At 46.6% G+C, this 27,338-nt stretch overlaps 2 protein-coding genes across 2 annotated transcripts; both read left to right on the forward strand.

The window, feature by feature from the left end:
* The first annotated feature begins 82 nt into the window (after nucleotides 1-82).
* On the forward strand, nucleotides 83-2,959 carry MRPL51 (mitochondrial ribosomal protein L51). The gene is made up of 3 exons (XM_056847931.1): nucleotides 83-173; nucleotides 1,380-1,487; nucleotides 2,724-2,959. Exons 1-3 carry the CDS (start codon nucleotides 83-85, stop codon nucleotides 2,918-2,920), a joined length of 396 nt encoding a protein of 131 aa, XP_056703909.1. The 3' UTR covers nucleotides 2,921-2,959.
* Nucleotides 2,960-5,349: 2,390 nt separating this feature from the next.
* On the forward strand, nucleotides 5,350-16,308 carry LOC130476490 (vesicle-associated membrane protein 1-like). Its single transcript, XM_056848435.1, has 5 exons — nucleotides 5,350-5,462; nucleotides 12,292-12,424; nucleotides 12,525-12,683; nucleotides 13,518-13,569; nucleotides 16,211-16,308. Exons 1-5 carry the CDS (start codon nucleotides 5,350-5,352, stop codon nucleotides 16,306-16,308), a joined length of 555 nt encoding a protein of 184 aa, XP_056704413.1.
* Nucleotides 16,309-27,338: the final 11,030 nt, after the last annotated feature.

A 27,338-nucleotide genomic window follows, 5' to 3' on the forward strand; every position in this document is an offset into this window, starting at 1 on the left:
GTGCATTCTGGGAAGAATCCAAGATGGCGGAAGCCGTTTAGTCAGCTTGTGCCTCTTTGAGGGCGGCAATACTGCGGGCTCGATGGCGGCGTCATGGCCGCTCCTGACGGTCGCACGGGGCTTGTTAGCGCGCAGCTTCTTATTTCCCCAGGCTTGTAGGCTGTCCAGTACTGGTGAGTCACGGTGGGGCAGCCAGAGCAGCGGTAAAGGATTGACTCGGAGATGTCGCATGGAGATGACGTCACGGCCATCTGATTGGCTTAAATGGGGGGGGAGGGGAAGAAAGCATGTTTTTCTTTTACCTTCCCAATCCCAAATCTTTCATGCCTGATGGAAAGCAAGTCGTGCTAAATTAGAGCCGTTGTGGTGTCATGGCTGGAATGTCCCACTGGGATCTAAGCTCACTTCTTCAGATACAGCTGGAATGTGAGTCCAAGACAGTGCATCCTCTGGGATTTAATAGGGACCTGGGATTCCTGTCTCATTGTCGGTTCTGATTTCTCCATGCTTACTACCCCTCTAAGAGCCCCGTGGCGTACAGTGGTAAGCTGCAGTACTGCAGTCCAAGCTCTGCTCACGGCCTAAGTCCAAAATATATGAAGAATTGGGGGTTTTTTAAATAAAAAAATCCCCAATGCCAGTAATGAATTCTCTCTTATCTGTAATTGTAAGATAAATCGGAAAATGTGTTAAATACTAATCCCCTTGTCAATAAACTGATTCAACGTGATGTATTTTTTTTTGTTATATTGTTTCTGTGTTTGTTCTTTTAAGAGTTTTTTTTGTTATTGTTTGGGTGGTGGTTTTCCGTTTGAAAAATTAACTAAAATATTTTTTTAAAGAAAAAAATATTTCTGTTGTGTGACAGAGATGTTTCCTGTTGTACCAGGAAGTGTGTTCAAGTTCTCACTCTGTCATGAAGTGCTGTGGGTGACCTTGGGCACTCTTCAATGTGGGGAAAGCCATATGTGCTATCCTGAACTTCTTGGAGGAAGCGGTGGGATAAAATTATGCAGATAATGATTTTCACTGGATTTTTATTGCCATCTAGTAGTGTGTATTACAGTTTTAGTTTCCCAGCCCAATCTTGGGCACGCGGGCCCTACTCTGAAGTAAATGTGTAACAACTTGCATCCTCACCTGAATTTGCGTAAATCAGCATGGGCAGTTTTATGTGAACCACCTTTGTTCGTAAGTGTAAAATGTTTCCTGAGTCCTGGATCCCCACACCCAAGTGTGAATCTCTTGTTGACAGGGCACTGATTCTCAGTTAATGGCTTCCCTCTAAATGCAAGACCTTCCCTCTGAAGGAAAGACCTTCAAATGTTTAATTTTAAAGCTCCGCATTTTCTAATTCTCACCTTCCCCCTTTTCTCCAGGTAATCCATACCCATTCCGTGTGAAGGAGCCTCCCAGCCCCAAACCAGTTGATCGATGGACAGAAAAACGAGCGCTGTTTGGGATCTATGACAACATTGGAATTTTGGGTAAGTATGAGTAAGATGAAGACTTTGAATGGATGAAAGACATTATAATTGTTGCGGTGAATGGGATCAGTAGGTTTAAGATTTTATGCAGTAAACTGGAAACAATTTTGTTGGTTCCATTAAAACAATACTATGGTAAGGTGTTATTCTGGAGGCTAGGCATCCAGGTGTGGGTGATGACAGGGACATTTTAGTTTGGACAAGCTAGATTTTACTTATTACATGTTTATCCAGCCCTTCATCCACGGAGCTCAGGGTGATATACTCCATTTTATTCTCACGGCACCCTTGTGAGGTAGGTTAGGCTGAGGGAGAATTATTGGTCCAGGGTTACTCAGTATGGATTTTGCAGGGGGGGGGGTGAAGCAGGATTTGAACCTGGGTCTGAGGCCTGCCATGACCTGGATGGCCCAGGCTAACTTTATTTCATCCGATCTTGGAAGTTAAGCAGGGTCAGCCTTGGTTAGTACTTGGATGGCGACCACCAAGGAAGGCCAGGGTCATTACACAGAGACAGGCAATGGCAAACCATCTCTGTTTCGTCACTTGCCTTGAAAACCCCATGGGGTCGCCATGAGTCGGCTGTAACCTGATAGCACTTTCCACCACCCAAGCCTAGTGCAGCACTCTAGTAGTCACAACATACTGGCTGTCTTATGTTTTCTGGAATTGTGAACTCAAAAAGCAGCAGGAGACTTGAAGGCTTCAGTGTTGCTTTCTCTACTGCTTTGCTGTTTCTGCTTGCACCCACTGATAAATTGGTGTGAGGGCACTGACATTTAGAAATCCACTTAGCAGACTGCTGGACTTGATGGACCTTGATCTGATCCAGCAGGGTTTTTCTTATATTCTTATTATAATTGTATTATATATAATTAGGTGCTGTGAAACACAGGCACATGGTGCTGCTGCAGTTGTCTTGTGGGCTTCCTAGAGGCACCTGGTTGGCCGTTGTGTGAACAGACTGCTGGAATCTGGTGAACTGGATTCGTTTCCCCACTCCTACACACGAAGCCAGCTGGGTGACCTTGGGCTAGTCACAGCTATGTTAGAGCTCTCTCAGCCCCACCTACCTCACAGGGTGGCCAACACTCTAACCATTAACCCACCGTGGAGAATCAAAGCCACAGCTGATGACCTTTTTGTAGACTCTGGTGAAAATGATGAACTCCAATACTAACTTTTTTTTTCAACCTGCCTGATGGCATCTCTCTCCCTCCGCCCCCTTTCACTCAGGAAACTTCCTGGCCCACCCCAAGGACCTGATCAGAGGCCCCATATGGTTACGTGGCTGGCGGGGCATTGAACTGCAGAGATGCATCCGCAAGAAGAAAATGGTGGGTCACCGGATGTTCGAGGAGGATTACAAGAACCTGAACAAGAGGATAAGATTTTTGTATCGACGCTTCAACCGCACCGGGAAGCGCCGCTAAGAATGCCCCACAAGGAATGAGGGATTTGTGACTGTATTACAAATAGTTTATCTTTTCAGTTTCCTGATGACATTCCTCATTGTTCTTTATCTTCTGTTTCATCTGCCAATGTATTTCCGCCCTAAAACACCATTTGTGAATTTATTATATGAAATCTGATGGCTAAAAGTACAACTGTACAAGTTTTCAGACTGGTGTGGCTTCTTCTGCAGAACGAGGAGGGTCTCATGTCCTGTGCTTTACTCCATCTTTGTCAAGCAGGGGGTGCTTCTGTTCCTGTCGCATTGCATATTACGTTCCCAGCCTCAGTGGGATCTCCAAGAACCATCAGTGGGATTTTTTTGGCAAGGGTGGGGAAGGCGGTCATTTATATAAGAGGGTCTTGGGTCCTGAAGATCTTTAAAGGTCGAATCAACACCTGGAAATGAGCCTTTTGAGGAACTGGCCAGCTGCTGTAAAACTGAGAACTTTGTGGGGGGCTGCCGTCAAGTCACATGTGACTTACGGCGACCCCGGTGGGGTTTTCAAGGCAAGAGACCTTCACAGGTGGCTTGCATTTGCTTGCCTCCATGAACACATTGCCTTATACTGAATCAGACTCTTGGTCCATCAAAGTCGGTATTGTCTACTCAGACGGGCAGCAGCTCTCCAGGGTCGCAGACAGAGGTCTTTCACATCACCTACTTGCCCGGTCCCTTTAACTGGAGATGCCGGGGATTGAACCTGGGACCTTCTGCAAGCCAAGCAGATGCTCTACAACTGAGCCACAACCCCTCCCCTATAATAATAAGCTTTTTTTGTTTTTGGGGGGTTCTTACATTCTGGGTCATCAAGCAAGTATGGTACTAGTCAGTGCTGGAGAGTGGTCTTCCACACGGTCACACATGAAGCTGCCTTATACTGAATCAGACCACCGGTCCATCAAAGACAGTCTTGTCGGCTGAAACCGGCAGCGGCTCTCCAGGGTCTCAGGAAAAGGTCTTTCACATCGCCTACACCCGATCCTTTCAACTGGAGATGCCAGGGATCGAATCAGGGACCTTCTCCATGCAAAGCAGGTGCCCTATCACTGAACCACAGCCCCTCCCCAGAAGCATCAGTCCACCCACGGTTGGAAACTGGTTGGCCGACTCGGTGGTAATTTGGTCTGGCTTAGCAGGCCTCTTCTTTGCTTCCCCCAACTATAAAAAAGGAATAGCTAGGTTATATTGGAACAGTGCCGTTTCCATTGAGGGCTAGTCATGTGTCCCAGAGAAGCCCACAAATAGGGTGTACAGACAACCACGCTCCCCCCACTAGCTGCTTCCCAGCTTCTGCCCTACAGAGGCATTCAGAATCTGGGTTTAGTATCACAGGCCTTTTATGCAGGGACGTTTCCCCGCGGTCACCCCTGCCAACTGCTTCGGGGCTTCCCTTTGATTATGCATGCCTTTTCTGCCCGTCCGAGGTCACCTCACTCTCCCCGCACGTTTTGTTCAGGTTTTCCAGATGCTGTTTTAGCCAGAATCTGGAAAACCCAGCCAAAACATACAGGGAGACCGAGGCGACCTCTGACGGGTGGAAAAGGCATGCATAATCAAAAGGTTCATGTACACATAACTGTAACTTATGCACATTGAGGATGAATCCCCCCTGCCTTTTTGATGACAATACCCTAGTGTGCATTTGAGTAAAGCCAGCGTGGTGTAGTGGTTAGGAGTGGTGGACTCTAATCTTGAAAACCAGGTTTGATTCCCCACTCTACATGAAGCCTGCTGGGTGACCTTGGGCTAGTCACAGTTCTCTCCGAACTCTCTCAGCCCCACCTACCTCACAAGGTGTCTGTTGTGGGGAGAGGGAAGGCAATTTTAAGGTGGTTAAGAGTCTCCTTTAAAAAGGTAGAGAAAATCGAGGTGTAAAAACCAACTCTTCTTCTAAATACTGGATTCTGAGATCCATTGCTACAGGAATCTTCAGATTGGGATCGTCCAAAGAGGCGAGTGCATAACCCTAATGGAGAGACCATCCTTTGGCTAGGAGTGTGTGTGAGAGAGATGATAAATCTGGAAGGAAAGAGCTGCAGTGCTTGGCCCAGCGGAAGAAAAAGGAGTTGGTTTTTATATGCCAACTTTCTCGACCACTTAAGGAAGAGTCAAACCGGCTTATGATCCCCTTCCCACAACAGACACCCTGAGAGGTAGGTGGGGCTGGGAGAGCGGTGACTAGCCCAAGGCCACCCAGCTGACTTAATGTGTAGGAGTGGGGATACCAACCCCAGATCAGAGTCCACCGCTCCAAACCACCGCTCTTATCCGCTGCACCACCCTGGCTCTCTTCCAAAGGGGGAAGATGCGGAGGCGAGGGCCAGCTTTTCTGTCTGTTGCTGAGGAGTGACTCACTTGGCACGGGCTGGGGGGGCGACGTCATCGCCGGCCCGTGTGGGTGTGGCAATGGCACACTCCTCTGTGGCTCGGTCCCCCGCTCCCCTCTGGGAAGTGTCAGTCTGCGGCAACTCCCAGGGCGAAGCTGAGCCACCTCCCGGGATGGAAGGAGAGGCAGCCATGTGAGTACGGGTTGGGGGTCTGACTCCCAGACTGTGGTGCCCATTGAGTGAGCAGACTGTGGTGCCCATTGAGTGAGGCATTGCAACAGTGGAGAGCCAGCGTGGTGTAGCGGTTAAGAGCGGTGGTTTGGAGCGGTGGACTCTGATCTGGAGGACCGGGTTCAAGTCCCCACTCCTCCACATGAGCGGCGGATGCTAATCTGGTGAACTGGATTTGTTTCCCCACTCCTACATGAAGCTAGCTGGGTGACCTTGGGCCAGTCACAGCTCTCTCAGCCCCACCTACCTCTCAGGGCGTCTGTTGTGGGGAGGGGAAGGTGATTGTAAGCCGGATTGATTCTTCCTTAAGTGGTAGAGAAAATTGGCATATAAAAACCAACTCTTCTTCGTCTTTTTCTTCCTCCTCCTTCTTCCCTGACCGGCCCACCTGTCTGGTATCTCCCACCCAGCTTTGGCATCTGCCGCATCCTCCCTTGGAGACCCAGCAGCCTTCCTTTACACCCTCCATGCTGGTGCTCACCTGTTGCATTGAGAGCATGGCAACAGATGGAGAAGTGTGTGTGTGGGGGAGATTCTTGCTGGGGAGTTAGCTTTGTGGGGAGAAAGATTATTCACACATACAAAGGCATCGCTGGTGCTTGGCAGAGGAATGCTCTGAGCTGTGCTGGGTGGGGGTTCAAATCCCCGCTGTGACCTTGGGCCGGTGGTTCTCTTGCCCCCTAACCTACTTCACAGGGTTGTTAGGAGATAAATTGGAGGGAGAGCTTGGGAGGAGAAGGGGGTGGGTGCAGTGTGGTGTAAAAGGAACGGGGAGAGCTGGGTTCAGATCTCTTCTTGCTGCAAAAATAAAAACCCATGGGGTGGCCCTCGGGTTGCCAACCTCCAGGTGGAGCCTGGAGACCTCCGGGAATTACAAGTGATCTGCAGACGGCTGCGTTCAGTTCCCCTGGAGAAAATGGCTGCTTTGGAGGGTGGACTCTAAGGCATTATCCCCTGCTGAGATGCCTCCCCTCAATAAACTCCACCATCCCCTGGCTCCACCTCTGAAACACCCAGTAGGGTTGCCAACCTCCAGGTAGTGGCAAATAAGTAATCAGCCTGCTGTAATGTAGGTTACAAACTTATAAACACAGCAGCATAAGACAACAAAACACATAAATCATACTATGCAAAGAGTGCTATATTCTATGTGCAGTAGTCAAATACAGTGAATAAATATATGCAGCTGCTGTTGATTTGGAAATGCTGTCTTTTAGCATTCAACTACACAGAGTAATTTGAGAGCTTTGAGTTCCCTCCATTACAAGAGCAGACATATTAACTGCCTTGAAGTGAGTATTATTATAACAGTTTATTATAACAGTTTATTTTTATAATATTTGAATGCTTATAACATGACTAATCTGCTTATACAACCACAAAAATTGTTTAGGGTGGTTCTTGTGGAGTAAGCTACCTTCTCAATATTATATTAATAACAATGAACAACTGATTGACAGAATGTCAGTGCAATCAACAGGATACAACTCCGTGATGCACTTCAACAACAAGGCACCCAAATGTGGCAACCTTGAAAGGATTACTGATGGACAATGACTCCAAAGACACTGGTTCTAAAAAAGAACGTTTAACTTTTGTATATAGTTCTATTTGTCTAGCTAACATCACTGTATATATTTATTCACTGTATTTGATTACTGCACATAGAATATAGCACTCTTTGCATAGTATGATTTATGTGTTTTGTTGTCTTATGCTGCTGTGTTTATAAGTTTGTAACCTCCAGGTAGTAGCTGGAGATCTCTTTCTATTTTAATTGATCTCCAGCCGATAGAGATCAGGTCCAACCTGGAGGGGCTGCGGCTCAGTGGTAGAGCATCTGCTTGGCACGCAGAAGGTCCCAGGTTCATTTCCCGGCATCTGCAGTTAAAGGGACCAGGCAGGTAGGTGATGTGAAAGACCTCTGCCTGAGACCCTGGAGAGCTGCTGCCGGTCAGAGCAGACAATACTGACTTGGATGGACTAAGGTTCTTGGAGAAAACGGCTGCTTTGGAGGGTGGGCTCTATGGCATTATACCCCACTGAGGTCCCTCCCCTCCCCAAATCCCATCCTCCCTAGGTTCCACCCCCCCCCATTATCTCCAGGTTTTTCCAAATCCAGAGCTGGCAAGCCTATACAGGCTGCCTGTGGGCACCCCTTCCTTGCCTGGCACCTGCAGTTGTCACCCTTGGCAGTAGGATTGCCAGGTCCCTCTTTGCCAGTGGCGGGAGGTTTTTGGGGCGGACCCCGAGGAGGGAGGGGTTTGGGGACGGGAGGGACTTCAATGCCATAGAATCCAGTTGCCAAAGCGGCGTTTCCCCCAGGTTCTCCACATCAGATCCAAACCACTGCTCTTTAACCACTATACCATGCTGGCTCTTTTTTATTTTTTAAAGATATACAGTATTTTTACATGGTGGTTAAAAGTGATTAAGATTATCACACGACAGTGTCAGTGAAAGTATGCTTCCAATTACAAATCATAATACAAGTTGGAATCTCAAGGGGATAAAGCCAAAGAAGATCAGCTGTAATAGCAGGAGATCTCCAGCTACTACCTGGAGGTTGCAAGCAACAAAACAGTGCAGGCTCAATCTGTTCAAAGTCTATATTCAAATTACATAAGGTGCAACAATATAACAAAAACACACGCGAGTGAAACATACATATGTATACAATTCTATACTACAAAGTCAACAATATGACAAATTTCATTACAAAAAAGCACAATGGCTGTCTCCAAATAAACAAAATGAAGAGAGATATAAGAACCCAAAGTCTATATTGAGGTAAGTGCAATTCCACCGTTCCTCTGTTGTCAGAATAGGAGGAAAATTTCTAGCAGCCCATTCTTTTTGGGAGCTATTGCAAAATTTGAAAAAAACAAAATAAAAATAGACAGCCTATTGGGCTTATGAAGAAATATACACCTCCCAATTTGATGTGAACCTATTATGGGCTTTATCCTCTTTGACTGAGGCTGACGAAGCTATATTGATAGTGAAAGCGCTACAAATATCCGGGATAGCATTTCCTCTTATTTTTTCCACATAGGAGTATCCTCCCTTCCTACACGGGAACTGAAAATCTTCTTCCCCTTCCGAGAACAGAGGAATGGTGGAATTGCACTTACCTCAATATAGACTTTGGGTTCTTATACCTCTATTCATTTCATTTATTTGGAGACATCCATTGTGCTTTTTTGTAATGAAATTTGTCAAATTGTTGACTTTGTAGTATAGAATTGTATACATATGTATGTTTCACTCGCGTGTGTTTTTGTTATATTGTTGCAGTTGCACCTTATGTAATTTGAATATAGACTTTGAACAGATTGAGCCTGCAATCCTAAGCAGGTCAACCTCAGAAGAAAACCCCACCTTTTTCTTGCTAGGAAAGCAGCCTTCGGGTGGCAGCTTGGGAGGATGGGGACCAGGGAAGGTTGCCAACTTCCAGTTGGGACCTAGCGATCTCCCGTAATTACAACTGATCTCCAGAGTTGCCCTGGAGAAAATGGCTGCCTTGGAGGGTGGCTTTTAGGACATCACGTCCCTGCCGAGCTCCCCCCACAATTCCCACACACCCCATCCCCGAGGCTCCACCTCCAAATCTCCAGGAATTTCCCATCCCAGAGCTGGCAGCACCACCATGTTATGGAGAAAAAACAGCCAGGAATGTTTCAGCTTTCCCTATTTTTGCTATCACTCCCCCCCCACCACCACACACAGGGGGATTCTTGAGGTTGATAACGCTGGCTCCCCTAGTCTCACTGCCGTCATCATTTGGTTTTCCTTGATTCCCCACTCCTCCACATGAGGCCAGCTGGGTGACCTTGGGCTAGTCACAGTTCTCTCCGAACTCTCTCAGCCCTCCCCCAACCTTTCTAGGGAGAGGAAGGGAAGGCAATTGTAAGCCGGTTTGATTCTCCTTAAACTGTAGAGAAAATCGGCATATAAAAACCAACTCTTCTTCTTCTTCTACCTATCCTATCCAGAAATGGAGTTCCTAAATGAAATATATTAATTGAATCGATTTTAAAAGGCTCCGAGTAATTTTGTTCCTGGCGCACGCAGAGATTGGATGGGCTTTTACTGCGCATAACAGCCTTGTGCAGTCTGCTAAATTACCAGATTTTGATATATATAAAACGTAAAATCTATCAAGTCTCCGTGCTCGGGGTGAGGAAGGCGGGCGCTGTCTTCCTGTCTACCAGAGGGGAGACAAAGGAGCATCCCGGGCACCCAAACTTAAGGCGCTCAAAAGCCTTGTGCCAGCCTTGCACAAGGCCCACCTGCTCAGTCCTCTGACAGTGCCCCAGCCCGGGAAAGTCCAGCACACAATGGTGATGTCTGTCTCTTGTCGTGTGTCACCAGCATCCAGTAGCTAGAACATCCATAATACTAGAACACGAGGTCATCTGCTAAAGCTGGAGGGCGAGAGATTCAAAACCGATAAAAGGAAGTATTTTTTTCACACAACGCATAGTTAAATTGTAGAACTCCCTGCCCCAGGATGTGGTGATGGCTGCCAACTTGGAAGGCTTGTAGAGGGGAGTGGATGTGTTCATGGAGGAGAGGGGTAATGGCTATTAGTTAGAATGGATACTAGTCATGATGCATACCTATTCTCTCTAGTATCAGAGGAGCATGCCTATTGTTTTGGGTGCGGTGGAGCGCAGGCAGGATGGTGCTGCTGCAGCCGTCTTGTTTGTGGGCTTCCTGGAGGCACCTGGTTGGCCACTGTGTGAACAGACTGCTGGACTTGATGGGCCTTGGTCTGATCCAGCATGGCTTTTCTTATGTTCTTATGTCTTGTTTGTGGGCTTCCTAGAGGCACCTGGTTGGCCACAGTGTGAACAGACCTGATCCAGCAGGGCCTTTCTTATGTTCTTATGTTTGATTTGGGCTTGTACCTCTGATCCCGTTAAAGATTCCATCAGAGTCCATCCTGTGTGTTGTGTGTTAAGTGCAGTCAAGTCGCTTCTGACTCATGGCGACCCTATGAATCAATGTCTTCCAAAACATCCTATCCTTAACAGCCTTGCTCAGATCTTGCAAACTGAGGGCCGTGGCTTCCTTTATAGAGTCAATCCATCTCTTGATGGGGCTTCCTCTTTCCCTGCTGCCTTCCACTTTTCATGAGAGCCAAACATTAATATTGTTCTTGAAGCAGTCAATACTGTGATAGGTAACTAGGTTTCTAGATGTTGTATTTTACTAGAAAATACATTATCTTGCTTAACCAGTTATCCCTTAAGTAATGATACAAGCTTTGAATTAAGAAATTCCTTTTTATTGTAGAAACTTCAGTAGAAAAAAGATATAAAGGTAAAACATAAAAAAACATCAGTTACAAATATATGAAAGTTACATTGTAGAAAAAAACTAACAAAATATAGGCAGAATGTTAACAGATCTGTTCAGTAAAAGTTACAGTGAAAATACAAAGTTCACATACCTTTGGATGGGCCATGCTGCTGGGGAAAATTCTTTAGACTGACAGACAGACAGCATTAGTCTGCTAAAGAACTCCCAACTACTGACCAATTTCTAACCGTTATATACCTTTTTTCATGGGAACCTTTAATCTGTGATTAATCTTCACACTATATCTCTTCAAGGATCTAACACTATCTCACAACAAAAATCAGCCTTCAAGGTTATTGACAAGGTTGTCTAGCAAGGTGAACTGATATAGATATACGTAGATAGATAACAAAATTGTCAGTGTTAAACCAATTAATTATAATATGAAGAGAAGGTTACATAGGAAATGTGGGAAGCAAGGCTACTTAATATAATGCATTTCCATTACCCCCCCCCCCACTGAAAGGTTTAAAAAGACTAGATTTCATGTTTTTATCTTTGTTTTTATAAGCTAAGGCCGCATTGGCAGAGAAGAAGAAGAAGAAGAGTTGGTTTTTATATGCTGACTTTCTCTGCCACTTAAGGGAGAATCAAACCGGCTTACAATCACCTTCCCTTCCCCTCCCCACAACAGACACCCTGTGAGGTAGGTGGGGCTGAAAGAGAATGACTTGCCCAAGGTCACCCAGCTGGCTTCATGTGGAGGAGTGGGGAAACCAATCCAGTTCTCCAGATCAGACTCCACAGCTCCAGATCTCCGTTCTTAACCACTACACCACGCTGGCCCGAGCTCACTCTGCTACTGCCCAACTCTGCTACTGCCCAACTAGTAACCTTCAGTGAAATCTCATTGCCTCATTATACATGCCAGGTTCCTGGCAGGAGACTAAGTTTAATTAACATATATTACAAAAAATTAATATATTTTAAGCTATATGTACCTAGGACCACTACATCTTTAGTAAATCACGTGCTAAATATGCATTTTCTAATAACAAATATTTATAGTTTAGTATAATATTCATTCATTCATTCATTCATTCATTGACAGCAAGTCACAACATACATAGATCAGCATGGGGCCCCTATGCACGTGGGGCCCTTGGGCAACCGCTCAGCATGCCCATGTTTTAAGACGGCCCAGGGTCAATATTGGTAGGGTATCCCAGAGGGTTACCGCATTATGTATTCCCAGCGATGTATTAAGAGTTTGAAACTGTTATAAAAAATACTGTTCGCACTTTGTTTGGCCCCTTTCGCTGTGAAGACGTCTTCCAACCATTTTTTAGCCGTGGCATCCAAAAACCCTTTTAAAGTGATGGTTTTTTTATAACATTTCCAAACTCTTGATACATCGCTGGGAATACATAATGTGGTAACCACGCCCAATCTTCTTTTTGCCCTTGACCTATTATCTTCACAGGTCTGATCCAGCTCAACCACCTGATCTTGGAGCAGGACCACAAGGAGGAGAATCTTCTGGAGGTCCTCCCAAATCACCACCAAATTTGACCAGCAATCGCCGCCTGCAGCAGAGTCAAGCGGAAGTGGACCAAGTAAGTCCATAGTATCCCGGCCTCCTCAGAATGGACTTGTGCCAGTTTTCCTGCCAATCAACGAGGGGGGGCTCCTTTCTCTCCTCTTTCTCCCTCTCAGGTGGTGGACATATTGCGTGACACCGTGAACAAAGCCATAGAGCGAGATGTCATGATAAGTAGCCTGGATGACAAAGCAGACTCTCTCCACGAGAGCGCCAAGGTGTTTGAAAACAGCACGACTGCTCTGGCCAGGAAATACTGGTGCCAGAACATGAAGGTGAGCTCTCCCATAATACTAGAACATGGGGTCATTGCTGAAGCTGGAGGGAGAGAGATTCAAAACTGATAAAAATAAGTCTTTCTTCACACAAGGAGCCCAATGGCGCAGAGCGGTCAGCTGCAGTACTGCAGTCCAAGCTCTGCTCACGACCTGAGTTCGATCCCAATGGAAGTTGGTTTCAGGTAGCTGACTCAGCCTTCCATCCTTCCGAGGTCGGTAAAATGAGTACCCAGCTTGCTGGGGGTAAAGGGAAGATGACTGGGGAAGGCACTGCCGCACTGGCAAACCACCCTGAAAACAAAGTCTCCCTTGTAAATGTCGGGATGTGATGTCACCCCATGGGTCAGGAATGGCCCAGTGCTTGCACAGGGGACCTTTACCTTTTTTTCTTCACACAACACATAATTGAATTGTGGAGCTCCCTGCCACAGTATGTGGTGATGGCTGCCAACCTGGAAGGCTTGAAGAGGGGAGTGGACACGATCATGGAGGAGAGGGGTGTTCATGGCTACTAGTTAAAATGGATACTAGTCATGATGCAGACCTATTCTCTCCAGGAACAGAGGAGCAGGCCTATTCTATTAGGTGCTGTGGACACAGGCAGGATATTGCTGCTGCAGTCGTCTTGTTTGTGGGCTTCCTAGAGGCACCTGGTTGGCCACTGTGTGAACAGACTGCTGGACTTGATGGGCCTGGGTCTGATCCAACATGGCCTTTCTTATGTTCTTAACAGACAGTTCCCTAGAACTGTACTAGAAATGTCATTTTTGTGTGGAAGGCCTGGACTTGTAGATGTGACGCTCTAATGCATCACGTTTTCTGTCTCTCCAGATGATGATTATTTTGGGAGTGATCTGTGGTATTGTGGTCATCGCAACTGTAGGTAAGTACCATGGGGAATTCGGATCACCAGGTGCCTGAGTCACAAGGCCTAGATAAAGAGTACCATCCACCTGTGAGTTATGGGAGCACCTGTCCATCTTCTTTAAGCAGGGACAGGTAAACCTTTGGGGGCTTGGAGCCAGAGTGGTGTAATGGTTAAGAGCAGAGGACGCTAATCTGGTGAACCGGGTTGGTTTCCCCACTCTTCCACATGCAGCCTGCCTGGGTGACCTTGCGCTAGTCACAGTTCTTTTCGAATACTTTCAGCCCCACCTACCTCACAAGGTGTCTAGCTCTACGGTTCTATGATTCTTCTATTTAGCCTGCTGAGTGAGTAACAGAGGCCTGGCAGGGTGAGAGAGCTCTCTATCTGTGGTCTCCCTTCTTAAGTTAGGGTTACCAATCAATCAATTCAATTTATTATGGTCATTGACCAGCAAAGCTGGAATACAAAAGGATTAACATTGATTAAAAAGATAAATTATAGCAATATATCTTTCCATAAAACACAAATTAGAAAAATGTTTACAATAATATTAATATTTGCTTATTATAATCCATTCAACGATATATTCCTCTTCCTCTTCCCTTACTTGGATTAGACCAAGTACTTCTATGCTTAATACATAACCTTGTATAATTTGCGACTTTATAAGTTATCTCATTATTCCTATCTGAAAGTATTTTCATTAGTTGGATGGATCTTTGTCTAAGTGGAAGGCCAGTCAAAATGGGTAGTACCCATTCTTGCTGAATTTGATTGTAGATCCTGCAATCAAATATCACCTGTTCTGTTGTCTCTTCACTACCATCCTGGCAGATGCACATAAGTTCCTGGAAAAGGATCTTTTAATATTTGCCTTCTATCACAGCTGACGGGAGAGCGTTGTATCGCATTAAGGTGAAAGCTCGCCTACATTCTGAATTGCTGATGTTGAGGAGGTAAGGCATCGGCAACAACTTATTAAGAACGAGTTAGGGATAACTGAGGTGACATAACCTCTTGTTTTCTCCTTTTCTTCCCTTTGTCGCTTCTACCTGCAGTTTACTTTTGCACCTGAGACTCTGCCCCATGTTCTTCCCTCTGCGGCTTCCCGTCCTCCTTTTCCTCCCCCACACGTACTTTCATTCTGGCTCGATCATCTGGTTTTTCTTCTACAGGTGACTTTCCACACTCCCCTCACCCCCACCCATGAATCCCTTTCACCCTTTCATCAGCTGCTGCAGCCCCTGACAGGATCCGTTCAGCTGGGAGGATGGCGTTGGATCTGATGGCAGGGACAGTGGGATCGGGTCCGGGCCTTTAAGGCCTTTAAGGGGGAGTGGTTGGTGAGGCAGGTTGCTGCTGTCCATTCCTCTTGTCAGGGAACTGGGAAAAGGTTTCACTGGTGTGGAGAGCTTTCCATCCGTGGCGTCGCCGAAGTCACAAATGGGGATCTCAGTGGTGGATCTCAGCGGCGGCCCCCAAAGAAGATGCCAGTACTATGTCCCCCAAAATAATTCATATGATCCACTGACATGCTATAAAGCATAAATGGCTATAAACCAACTTATTCATAAACAATATGAACTTGCTGTATATGCTGACAGATGTATTGTGAAGACCCATAATAGGGTGGTCTCCAATTCATGAGCGACTGTAATTGTTTATTGGGTTGATGAAGTCACGAGCGTGCATGAACTCACCTTTACAATGCCTGGCTATGAAAAAGTTGATGGGATGGATCCTACCAGCTCTTCTGCGCTCTTGATTCCCCCCTGATTCTCTCCTGATTCCCCCTCCCCATTCCATGTGGTTAAGAACAGTGGTTTGGAGCGGTGGAGTCTGATCTGGAGAGCCGGGTTTCATTCCCCACTCCTCCACATGAGTGGTGGAGGCTAATCTGGTGAACAAGGTTGGTTTCCCCATTCCTACACCTGAAGCCAGCTGGGTGATCTTGGGCTAGTCACACTCTCTCAGCCCCACCTACCTCACAAGGTGTCTGTTGTGGGGAGGGGAAGGGAAGGTGATTGTAAGCTGGTTTGATTCTTCCTTAAGTGGTGGAGAAAGTTGGCATATAAAAACCAACTCCTCCTCCTCCTCTCCCCCTTCCCACAATCCCTGATGTAGCTTTTTCAGGGATCTCCTTGGCCCAATGGGCTGGTTGAATCCAGCCCATTGCCTCCAGCTGAAAGGAGTTCAGAGCGGCAGCTGTGCGCTTGGCAGAATGGAGCTCAGGGGGGGCGGACTGGCCATTTAACTTCCCAGGAAAGGTCCTGGTGGGACGCTGCCCTGGAGGGTTGCTGGCAGCTTGGAGCAAGCAGAGCTAAGCCACCTTTGTTCTGCCGGCGCGGCTCACATCATTCCGTGCTTTGCTGAGTGGCGGGAAAAGGGAACACCGCAGCTAAGTGATGTGGCCAGAAAAAGTGTCCGCTGGATGTGCAAACCTCTCTCTTGCTATAATGCCAGGCAGGGTCTGAACGGAGAGAAAGGATTCCCCCCAGGACAGGGAGGGAGAGAGGAGACCCTTGGTAGCTGTGCTGGGAGGGGCCTCTGCTTTCCCCTGCAGCATAATGAACCATGCACATCCCCTGCCATGTGCCAGCATTTTCTTTGCTTAGATTCCACCTCCTTGCCATTTCCTTTCTTTCCCCACCTCAAGGGACTACGGGGAGAACCCAGAATGAAGCTGCTGTCTTCTCTTTGAAGCTGCCGTTTTTCTCTCGGCTTGTCGGAGGGACAGACCGACTACCCAGATGATGATGGGATCGACAGTCTAGTCAACGCATGGGCCCCTCAATCTCTCATGGATACAGATCTTTTGCTGGCTCTGTTGAGAAAGGGCTGCATTTCTTGCTTGTTCTCACGGGTGTGTTCTTTCCCATTCTCCACTACTTCGTCTCTTTATGCATGGGCCGAAATAGGTCCCAATCTCAGGCCCTCTGCCTGCAAAGCAAGCATACCCTCTCTTGCCCCCCCACCCCCATGAGTGTATTTCTGCCCTTGCACACAACTACAGTTGTAAGCTTTCCTGGTCCTGCGTAACCACCAGCCCAGGTCCTCTGAATGAGCTCTTCTAATAAACACTTCTCTAGCTCGAGTTTTCCTCCACTATCTGAGCAGCCTGGTTTTCCTTGACGTTGGTAAGGCAGAAGATATGATAGCCATCTGCAAGTACTTGAAGGGCTGTCACAGAGAGCATTGAGCCGAGTTGTTTTCTGTTGCCCCAGAAGGTCGGACCAGAAGCAATGGGTTGAAATTAAATCACAAGAGTTTCTGTCTAGACATTAGGAAGAATTTTCTAACACAGCAGTTCCTCAGTGGAACAGGCTTCCTCGGGAGGTGGTAAGCTCTCCTTCCCTGGAGGTTTTTAAGCAGTGGCTAGACTTCCTATTCCTTGGCTCCACCATCAACCAAAAGGGAGACTGCAGCCAAGAAATCAGAAGGAGATTGAGACTGGGAAGGGCAGCTATGAAGGAGCTAGAAAATATTTTGAAGTGTAAGGATGTGTCACTGGCCACCAAGTCTAGATTAAATCATGCCATCGTATTCCCTATTACTATGTATGGGTGTGAAAGCTGGATAGTGAAGAAAGCTGATAGGAAGAAAATAGATTCCTTTGAAATGTGGTGTTGGAGGAGAGTGTGACGGATTCAGTGGACTGCCCAAAAAACAAATCAGTGGGTTATAGATCAAATCAAGCCTAAACTGACCCTTGAAGTTAAAATGACTAAACTGAGGCTATCGTATTTTGGTCATGTCATGAGACGACAAGAGTCACTGGAAAAGACTGTCATGCTAGGAAAAGTTGAGGGCAGCAGGAAAAGAGGAAGACCCAACAAGAGATGGATTGACTCAATAAAGGAAGCCACAGCCTTCAATTTGCAAGATCTGAGCAAGGCTGTCAAAGATAGGACATTTTGGAGGACTTTCATTCATAGGGTCGCCATGAGTTGGAAGCGACTTGACGGCACTTAACACACACACACACACACACACAGATGGCCATTTGTCAGCAATGCTGATTCTGTGACCTCAGGCAGATCATGAGAGGGAGGGCATCTTGGCCATCTTCTGGACATGGAGTAGGGGTCACTGTGTGTGTGTGTGTGGGGGAGGTAGTGGTGAATTTCCTGCATTGTGCAGGGGGTTGGTTTAGATGACCCTGGTGGTCCCTTCCAACTCCATGATTCTATGATTCTACTGCTGGCCTCATGACCCTAGTAGAGAAATAGTTTGAATCCAGGTCTGTGCATGGGATGCATTAAGGCCGCTGGGCAAAGTCCCAGAAGGCTGATGGCCTGTAGGTCTGCTCCCCAAGCTGAGGCCACCCCAGCCTGAAGTGAGGGGTGTTCCCTGCCTCACCAGCCTGGGTCCTCTGAATGAGCTCTTCTAATAAACTCTAGTCCCTGAGTTTGCCTCCACTATCTGAGCAGCGTGGTTTTCCTTGAGGTTGGTAAGGCCATCTTACCAACTGGGGATAGATATATGTGGTAGGTCACCGTGCAATGTGTTTCGACCCTCCCTTTTGCACAGGCTGATACCCAATGCTCCTTTTTCTGCATCACCCAACGATTTCTACAGATGCCCCCCACCCCATGAGCTGGTACGGTGTAGTGGTTAGAGTGCCGGACTAGAACGGGGAAGACCCAAGTTTGTATCCCCATTATACATTTCCTTTCCTGTATCCCTTAGAAGCTCCTTGATCCATTGATCTTGAGCAGCGTAATTTTAGATCTAATGTTTGAGGGATATAAGGACTGAAATAAATCTTGCCACTGACGGGATCCCTGTCACTTAATAAAAAAGCCATTATGTCAGACACAGAGGCATTAGATTTATACATTAAAAGGGCAGAGATATAACATGATCTAAGTTCCTCATAAAAGCGGCATTCCAAGAGGGCATGAGCTAATGAATCAATAGAGCCAGAAGAGCAAGGACAGGTCCTGTCTGGATATGGTATATTCCATTTTTTGCCTTGCATAACCATAGAAGGGTTAGCATTCAGTCTAGCTAAACAGAAGGCTCTAGAAAGACAAGGAGTTGTCAATGAGTATAAGCGGGCATCCCCATTATACTATGAAATTTACCAGGTGAACTTGGGCCAGTCACTAGGGAGGGCCTTGAGAGAGCCAGTGTGTTGTAGTGGTTAAGAGCAGCGGATTCTAACCTGGAGAACTTGGTTCAATTCCCCACTCCTTCACATGAAGTCAGCTGGGTGACCTCGGGCTAGTCACAGCTCTCTTTGAGGTCTCTCAGCCCCACCTTCCTCACGGGGTGTCTTTTGTGGGGAAGAAGAAGGGAAGGTGATTGTAAGCTGGTTTGCATCTTCCTTAAGTGGTAGAAAAAGTCGGCATATAAAAACCAACTCTTGAAGAGTCAAGAGACTTTAGGAGGTAGTTTGCCATTGCCTGGCTCCGCATCACAACCCTGGTATTCCTTGGAGGTCTCCCATCCAAATAATAGCTAGGATCGGGGCTGAGAGTGTGTGACTGGCCCAAGGTCACCCAGCAAGTTTCCATGGCACAACTGAGGACTTGAAATTGGGTTTCCCAGGTCCTAGTCAGACACCTTAACCACTACACCACAGAGGTATTTCTTTGCAAAAGTGAAAAGTAGGCTGATCAGCACTGTGCTCAGTGAGTAATGAAGACTTCATAGTTAAGAACATAAGAAAAGCCATGCTGGATCAGACCAAGGTCCATCCAGTACAGCAGTCTGTTCACACAGAGGCCAACCTCTAGGTGCCTCTAGGAAGCCCACAAACAAGACGACTGCAGCAGCATTGTCCTGCCTGCTTTCCAAAGCACCTAATAAAATAGGCATGCTCCTCTGATCCTGGAGAGAATAGGTATGCATCATGACTAGCATCCATTTTGACTAGTATCCATGGATAGCCCTCTCTTCCATGAACATGTCCATTCCCTTCTTCAAGCCTTCCACGTTGGCAGCCATCACATCCTGGGGCATGGAGTTCCACAATTAACTATGGGTTGTGTGAAGAAAAGATGTTATGTCGAGCAATTTAACATCTAGAGAGCTGGAGAAATTTGCCAGGCTGGTGAAGCAGATCTTCCAAGGAGTGTTGTCAGCTTCACATTTCTCCAGAGATTGAACCAGGGGAGTCCAAAGCTACAGAAATGGCATCTATAGTGATATGGTTTGATGGGCCAAAGCTTCAGCACCCTGGACAGCATCTCCCTCAAGTGACTTCTTTCTCTCTCAAACAGGAGCCTTATGATCGATGACTCTTGTTGATTTCATCTAAATCAGTGGTTCCCAAAGTGGGCAGTACCACCCCCTGGGGGGTGGTGGGATTACCTAGGGGGGCGCTAAGAGGCAAGAGGGCTGAAGGGGGGTGCTAGAGGTGGGCCCCTTCGACTGTGTTGTTGGATAGGGTAGGGGGCGCTGGGGTTCAGTTTGTGGGACCAAGGGGGCGGTGGCCCAAAAAGTTTGGGAACCACTGATCTAAATCATTATGACACCCCTCCCAGAGTATCACATGAGAAAGGGAGCAGGGGCAAAGATATATCAAGGGGGAGAGCACTCTTACAGAAAGCCAAAAGAGCAACCAAAATGATTAGGGGACTGGAGCAACTGTCCTATGGGGAGCGGTTAAGACGCTTAGGGCTGTTTAGCTTGGAAAGAAGGTGGCTGAGGGGAGACATGATAGAGGTCTATAAAATTATGCATGGTTTGGAGAGAGTGGACAGAGGGAAGTTTTTCTCCCTCTCCCATAATACTAGAACACGGGGTCATTTGCTAAAGCTGGAGGGTGAGAGATTCAAAACAGATAAAAGGAAGTATTTTTTCACACAACACATAGTTAAATTGTGGAACTCCCTGCCCCAGGATTGGAGGGCTTTAAGAGGGGAGTGGACATATTCATGGAGGAGAGGGGTATTCATGGCTATTGGTTAGAATGGATATTAGTTATGCTGCATACCTATTCTCTCTAGTATCAGAGGAGCATGCCTATTATTTTGGGAGCGGTGAAACACAGGCAGGATGGTGCTGCTGCAGTTGTCTTGTTTGTGGCTTCCTAGAGGCACCTGGTTGGCCACTGTGTGAACAGACTGCTGGACTTGATGGGCCTGGGTCTGATCCAGCAGGGCCTTTCTTATGTTCTTAAAGCCAGCCAGGTGGATTCTTTTTTATTATTAATAACTATTTTAAGTTTAGTTTATAATAACAGCAAAAAATAAAAACACAGCAGCAGTGGGTTAAACATGCTAGTACATTCGAGATATGTTCCAATACTTGGTCTATTATACATTAGTGCTTTTTACAGAAATTGTACCATTTGATGTATTCAGTTAGACAAGAAGAGTTGGTTTTTATATGCCGACTTTCTCTACCACTTAAGGGAGACTCAAACCGGCTTACAATCGCCTTCCCTTCCCCTCCCCACAACAGACACCTTGTAAAGTAGGTGGGGCTGAGAGAGTTCAGAGAGAACTGGCTGTGACTGGTTCAAGGTCACCAAGCAAGCTTCCAAGGCACGACTGGTGATTCAAGCCTGGGGCTTCCAGATACTAATCCAATATTCTTAACCATTACATCAAACGTCCCAAGCTACACAGCAAATCTACTCATGTCCACATTGGAAGAAATTGGCAAAAGCCATATGATGCAGTGATTGAGTGTGTGTTTGTGCATGTGGGGGGTGGTGTCTGGCTGAAAACCCTGGGAAGCCGGTTCCAGAATGTTGGTGCCATTATGCTTTACTCTGCTCTGGTTAGACCTCACCTAGAGTATTGTGTTCAGTTTTGGGCACCACAATTGAAGAAGGATGTAAACAAGCTGGAACGTGTCCAGAGGAGGGCAACAAAGATGGTGAGGGGTCTGGAGACCAAGTCCTGTGAGAAAAGGTTGAAGGAGCTGGGTGTGTTTAGCCTGAAGAGGACAAGACTGAGAGGGGACATGATAACCATCTGCAGGTACTTGAAGGGCTGTCATAGAGAGGATGGTGCCGAGTTGTTTTCTGTTGCCCCAGAAGGTCGGACCACAACCAATGGGTTGAAATTAAATCAAAAGCGTTTCCGTCTAGACATTAGGAAGAATCTTCTAACAGTTAGAGCGGTTCCTCAGTGGAACAGGCTTCCTCGGGAGGTGGTAAGTGCTCCTTCCCTGGAGGTTTTTAAGCAGAGGCTAGATTTCCATCTGTCAGCAATGCTGATTCTATGAACTTAGGCAGTTCATGAGAGGCAGTTCATGAGAGGGAGGGCATCTTGGCCATCTTCTGGGCATGGAGTAGGGGTCACTGGGTGTGTGTGGGGGAGGTAGTTGTGAAATTCCTGCATTGTGCAGGGGGTTGGACTAGATGACCCTGGTGGTCCCTTCCAACTGTATGATTCTATGATTCTAAGAAAAGGCCCCGATCCAGGCTCCAGCTGATTTATCAATTGTTACCAGTACGTCAAAAGCTTGCTCTGTCGGCACCAGAGGTCTCTGGTCCTTTCAATGTTGCAGATGCTGCCTTGATCTCAAAAAAAGTTACAATGTTGGTCTAGGGCCTGCTTGTTGGTCAAGACCCTGCTTGCCGTGAAACATACTTAGAAACCAAAAAATAACCTGTGCTTATACTTAGGCTAGCGATCCTCTCTCAGCCTACCATACCTCACAGGTTTGTTGTGAGAAGAGCATGGAGGAGGGGGGAACCAGGTACGCTGCCTTGAACTCTTAAAAAGAGCACTTAATAATTGAATACATTTTATTCCAGCACTTGATTCCAGCCTCTGGAAAATGTATTCAGGAATAAAATCTTGTTAGCCTTTAAGATGCTATACACACAAACACAGCTTCCCCCCACCCAATAATTGAGGAATCTTAATTCCTCTGGTGGGGTGGATCATAGCCCTGCATGCAAGTTACAGTGAACATATACACATTCAGTGTATGGTGCTTTTTCTTTGAGTAAAACTGTCGCCCTGACCTGGATAGCCCAGGCTAGCCAGATCTCATCAGATCTCGGAAGCTAAGCAGGGTTGGCTTTGGTTAGTATTTGGATGGGAGACCACCAAGGAAGTCTGGGGTTGCTACGCAAAGCCAGGCAATGGCAAACCACCTCTTGTGGGATTGCCATAAGTCAGCTGTGACTCGACGGCAGCCAACAAACAAACTAACATGTGCCTGGCAACCGCTCATGCCAGAAGCATCAACTACGTTCTATGCTCCTGATGTGAACGTGTGCAAAGAACATATTTTCCAAAGCGGCATAGCTTCGTGTTGCCGAAACAAGAACCCTGAAAGATCCAGGGGTCAGCATGCGCTTGCTGAAGTAGAAGGGCCATGCAAAAACACACGTGTAGTCTTTGTTCTCACGGCATGGTAACTGCGTGTATTGAATAGGGTTCTGCGGTTGGGGGGCTTTGCTTGCCGGCGGTGTCTGAAAAGGGCTTAATTAGGGGTTATATTCAAGGCATGTATGCCCGAAGGCACAATTTTATCCCTATCGGTCGTTGGTGTTTAAGCTTAAAGCAGTGTACAAATAGAGGTGCACAATTACTATGTATAGGTGTGAAAGCTGGACAATGAAGAAAGCTGATAGGAAGAAAGTAGATTCCTTTGAAATGTGGCATTGGAGGAGAGAATTACAGATACCCCGGACCACCAAAAAGACCAAATCAGTGGGTTCTAGATCAAATCAAGCCTGCACTGACCCTAGAAACTAGAATAACTAAACTGAGGCTATTGTATTTTGGTTACATTATGAGAAGACAAGAGTCACTGGAAAAGACAATCATGCTGGGGAAAGTGGAAGGCAGCAGGAAAAGAGGAAGACTCAACAAGAGATGGATTGACTCTATAAAGGAAGCCATGGTCCTCATTTTGCAAGACCTGAGCAAGGGTGTCAATGATACGACGTTTTGGAGGATGTTGATTCATAGGGTCGCCATGAGTCGGAAGGGACTTGACAGCACTTAACACACACACACACACACAAATGGAGGGTTACAGTGAACATGTATGTGCACAGTCTCAGAGAGACTGCTGAATTACAATTAATAATGAAGCTCAAGACTGTCCATTCTCCGGGACTTAATAGAGATCTGGGATTCCTGTCTCCTTACCAATGCTGATTTCTCCAGCCTACTACCCCTCTGCATATCACACCTAATCCAATCATGCCTGCTAATGTCATTTACTTGCTTTCGACATTTACATTGTCATTGTGTGTCTCATTCACTGTTCCCTACTTAAGGATAGATGGAATTACATTCTAGCTGTATCTGAAGAAGTATGCTGTGGCTCACGAAAGAAGAAGAGTTGGTTTTTATATGCCGGCTTTCTCTACCACTTAAGGGACAATAAAACTGGCTTACAATCACCTTCCCTTCCCCTCCCCACAACAGACACCCTGTGAGGTAGGTGGGGCTGAGAAAGCTCTAAGAGAGCTGTGACTAGCCCAAGGTCACCCAGCTGGCTTTATGTGGAGGAGTGGGGAAACCAACCTGGTTTACCAGATGAGCCTCCGCTGCTCATGTGGAGGAGTGGGGAATCGAACCCGGTTCTCCAGATCAGAGTCCACCGCTCCAAAACCACCGCTCTTAACCACTACACCACACTGGCTGTCATACCCTGCCACCCATATGCCATGCTGGCTCATACCCTGTCACAAATGTTTTTTTTTTTAAAAAATATTTTTTTATTTTCTTCATTAAATGTATCAGCAGAAACAATATAATAGTAACAATAAAAAGAAAAACAAGTAATATCACTAATTTAACAGTAAAATGACTTCCCCCTCTCCCTCTTCCATCTAAAAATGAATTATATAAACTTTTGCTAACCGAGCTAATCCCAATATTATTTTAATTAACCTGTTCTTATCCTATCCAACATTAACTTAATATAAAGTTAATACAAAATATAAATAAGGGATTAGTTACCCTGCCTTTAAGGTGCTACTGGACTCTGGCTCTTTTCTACAAATCGATGGTTTCCCGTAAGGTGGGCACGTCAAACTCCTTAATGAATTCCGATTCGACACTTTCACGCTGGACTCTCCCTTGGAAGTTCCGCCGTCGGCGAAGGAGGAGGAGGAGGGAGGGGAGACAAAAAAAAAAAAGCCTCTCCCCGGCTCCCAAGATGAAAGCCCCCCCCCCCATGAAAGGCAGGAGGCCGAGTCCCATTCGCCCGCCGGGGAGGGGCCGAGGCGAGGAGGGGAAACCAAGAACGTCTAAATAAAGGGGCTAGCGTGCCCCCCCCGATTCTTAAACAGTGGAACGGGTGTCAGGAAATCTCCTGCAGCCCCGTAGTGCGGTTAACTCCTGGAACCTCTGAGATTTACGACTTGGAGACCCAGTAGCTTTTTACTATACTAATCCATTTTTTAGTAGGGAGCTTTAATATTTCTTTCCTTTTTTTAAAATCTTTTTTTCCTTTTCTCTCCTTATTAGGTGATGTTATTAATTAAATTCTTTTCTTTTCTTTCTTTCTTTTTGGTTTTGTTATAGAAAACAGAATACTTCAACGATTAATGATCAGTGAATATTAACAATGATATTAGGATGAGAAATCCATGCCAAAGAGATTACAAGTTCATTGTAGGGCGGGGGGTGGGGGAGAAGCAGGGGAAGTCCAATTTTTTTATTCTACATATGTTATTGTTTAATTTTTGGGGGGATTAATAATTTTGGAAAATAATAAAAAAATATTAAAAAATTATTCCACATATGTTATTGTTAACTTTTTTTGGATTAATAATTTTGGAAAATAATAAAAAATATTAAAAAATTATTCCACATATGTTATTGTTAACTTTTTTTTGATTAATAATTTTGGAAAATAATAAAAAATATTAAACAATTATTCCACATATGTTACTGTTAACTTTTTTTGATTAATAATTTTGGAAAATAATAAAAAATATTAAAAAATTATTCCACATATGTTATTGTTAACTTTTTTTGATTAATAATTTTGGAAAATAATAAAAAAATATTAAAAAATTATTCCACATATGTTACTGTTAACTTTTTTTTGATTAATAATTTTGGAAAATAATAAAAAAATATTAAAAAATTATTCCACATATGTTACTGTTAACTTTTTTTTGATTAATATGTTTGGAAAATAATAAAAAATATTAAAAAATTATTCCACATATGTTATTGTTAACTTTTTTTGATTAATAATTTTGGGAAATAATAAAAAAATATTAAAAAATTATTCCACATATGTTACTGTTAACTTTTTTTTGATTAATAATTTTGGAAAATAATAAAAAAATATTAAAAAATTATTCCACATATGTTACTGTTAACTTTTTTTTGATTAATAATTTTGGAAAATAATAAAAAATATTAAAAAATTATTCCACATATGTCATTGTTAACTTTTTTTTGATTAATAATTTTGGAAAATAATCAAAAAAAATATATATTTTTTAAAAAAGAGCCTCTCCCCGGCTCCCAAGATGAAAGCCCCCCCCCCACCCCATGACAGGCAGGAGGCCGAGCCCCCTTCGCCCACCGGGGAGGGGCCGAGGCGAGGAGGCGCTCCCCGATTGGCCCTGGCCTCGGGGGGGGCGCGGCCGTCGGGGCCGCCCCGTCCCCTCCCCGGCTATAAAAGGCGGGGGGTGGCGCATCGGCGCCTGCTGCAGCAGATCCCGTCGCGGGCGGGGGTGGCTCTTGCTCCGGCGCCCGCTCCAGCAGCCCCCCGGCCGCCCCCAGCCCCCCCAGCCCCCCCAGCGCCCAGCCGTCGAGGGCTCGCCCCGAAGGGACACCGGCCATGTGAGTACCGCACCGGGCCAGGCGCCGCCGCTTGCCCGGGCTGGGTTGCGGCACCTGGCGAGTGGCGCATTGCACCACCGCCCCCCCCCTACCTCCCTCCCTCCGGTCCGGAGGGGGACGGGTCACGCCTAGCCCCCCAGCCTAGCCCCCTGGCCGGGCTGATCCCCTTAGGACTGCTCCCCCCAACCCCCGGGCGTGGGACTTTCCCAGCGTCGGGCTGCCCCGTAGAGATATCGGGGGGGGGTCGTGCAATAAAAGGGACGGAGCTCGGAAGATCCCGGCGGGCTGGCGTTCACACGTGACGCGCCAACACGCCTCGGAGAAGCCCTTTCCGCGCGTATGACCCTGGTGGTGGTGGTGGTGGTGGGGGCTGATCCGGCCGGTAACAGAAGCTGGGGGTTAGATCGATAGATCGATAATCTTTATAACGGTCAATAACCAGCACGGGGTTTTTTTTTTTGATGTGAACCCCCACTTCGTGATGGGCAGGTGGGAAGCCCCCCCTGCAAACGCCGCCCTCAACTTGTGTGTGGGGAGGAGATGGATCTTGAGGTTTGGACCCCCCCCCCAAAAAAAGGGTGGTGCATGACAGGTTACCCCAAGAGGAAGGGAGCGTGGGTGGGAGTCTGCGCTCCCTTGCCTAGCGGAGCCCAAACAGACCCTTCTGCTTCCCGGGGGTGGCTGGGTGGGTGTTGGCTTGCCGCCCTTTGCTTTGGGGTTCTCTGTGGCCTGAACTCTGACCTAGCTGGGGCTGCCCCACTGATCTGGTGTGCAGAGCCGATTCTGGCGCCGGATGGCCCGTATTGGAGAGACACCCCCCCAGGCCCCTTTCTTCTTGTTGCCCAGCTAGAAATACTGCCCCGGGCTCAGAACCAGAACCTTGTTCTTGGTTTCTTGGACCTCTTCCTTCCCTCCTGCAGGGAGGGACCAGGGCGGCAGGAAAGGCCAGGGGTTTTGCTGCCTGCCGTCCCCCGGCAGTGGGGGCTACAGATCCCTCTCTTGTGTGACACAGCAATTCCTTTGTGTGCTCTTGCTTGGCTTCCTGGGACG

Source organism: Euleptes europaea, chromosome 4 (assembly GCF_029931775.1).
Source record: "Euleptes europaea isolate rEulEur1 chromosome 4, rEulEur1.hap1, whole genome shotgun sequence".
NCBI lineage: Eukaryota > Metazoa > Chordata > Lepidosauria > Squamata > Sphaerodactylidae > Euleptes > Euleptes europaea.

Bases quoted from the DNA above. Each gene is read 5' to 3' on its own strand.
- LOC130476490 (XM_056848435.1), top strand. From the start codon at position 5,350: ATGGCACACTCCTCTGTGGCTCGGTCCCCCGCTCCCCTCTGGGAAGTG. The intron at 5,463-12,291 runs GTGAGTACGGGT...TTATCTTCACAG, and splicing joins ATGGAAGGAGAGGCAGCCAT to GTCTGATCCAGCTCAACCAC. The intron at 12,684-13,517 runs GTGAGCTCTCCC...CTGTCTCTCCAG, and splicing joins ACTGGTGCCAGAACATGAAG to ATGATGATTATTTTGGGAGT.
- MRPL51 (XM_056847931.1), top strand. From the start codon at position 83: ATGGCGGCGTCATGGCCGCTCCTGACGGTCGCACGGGGCTTGTTAGCG. The intron at 174-1,379 runs GTGAGTCACGGT...CCTTTTCTCCAG, and splicing joins TTGTAGGCTGTCCAGTACTG to GTAATCCATACCCATTCCGT. The intron at 1,488-2,723 runs GTAAGTATGAGT...CCTTTCACTCAG, and splicing joins TGACAACATTGGAATTTTGG to GAAACTTCCTGGCCCACCCC.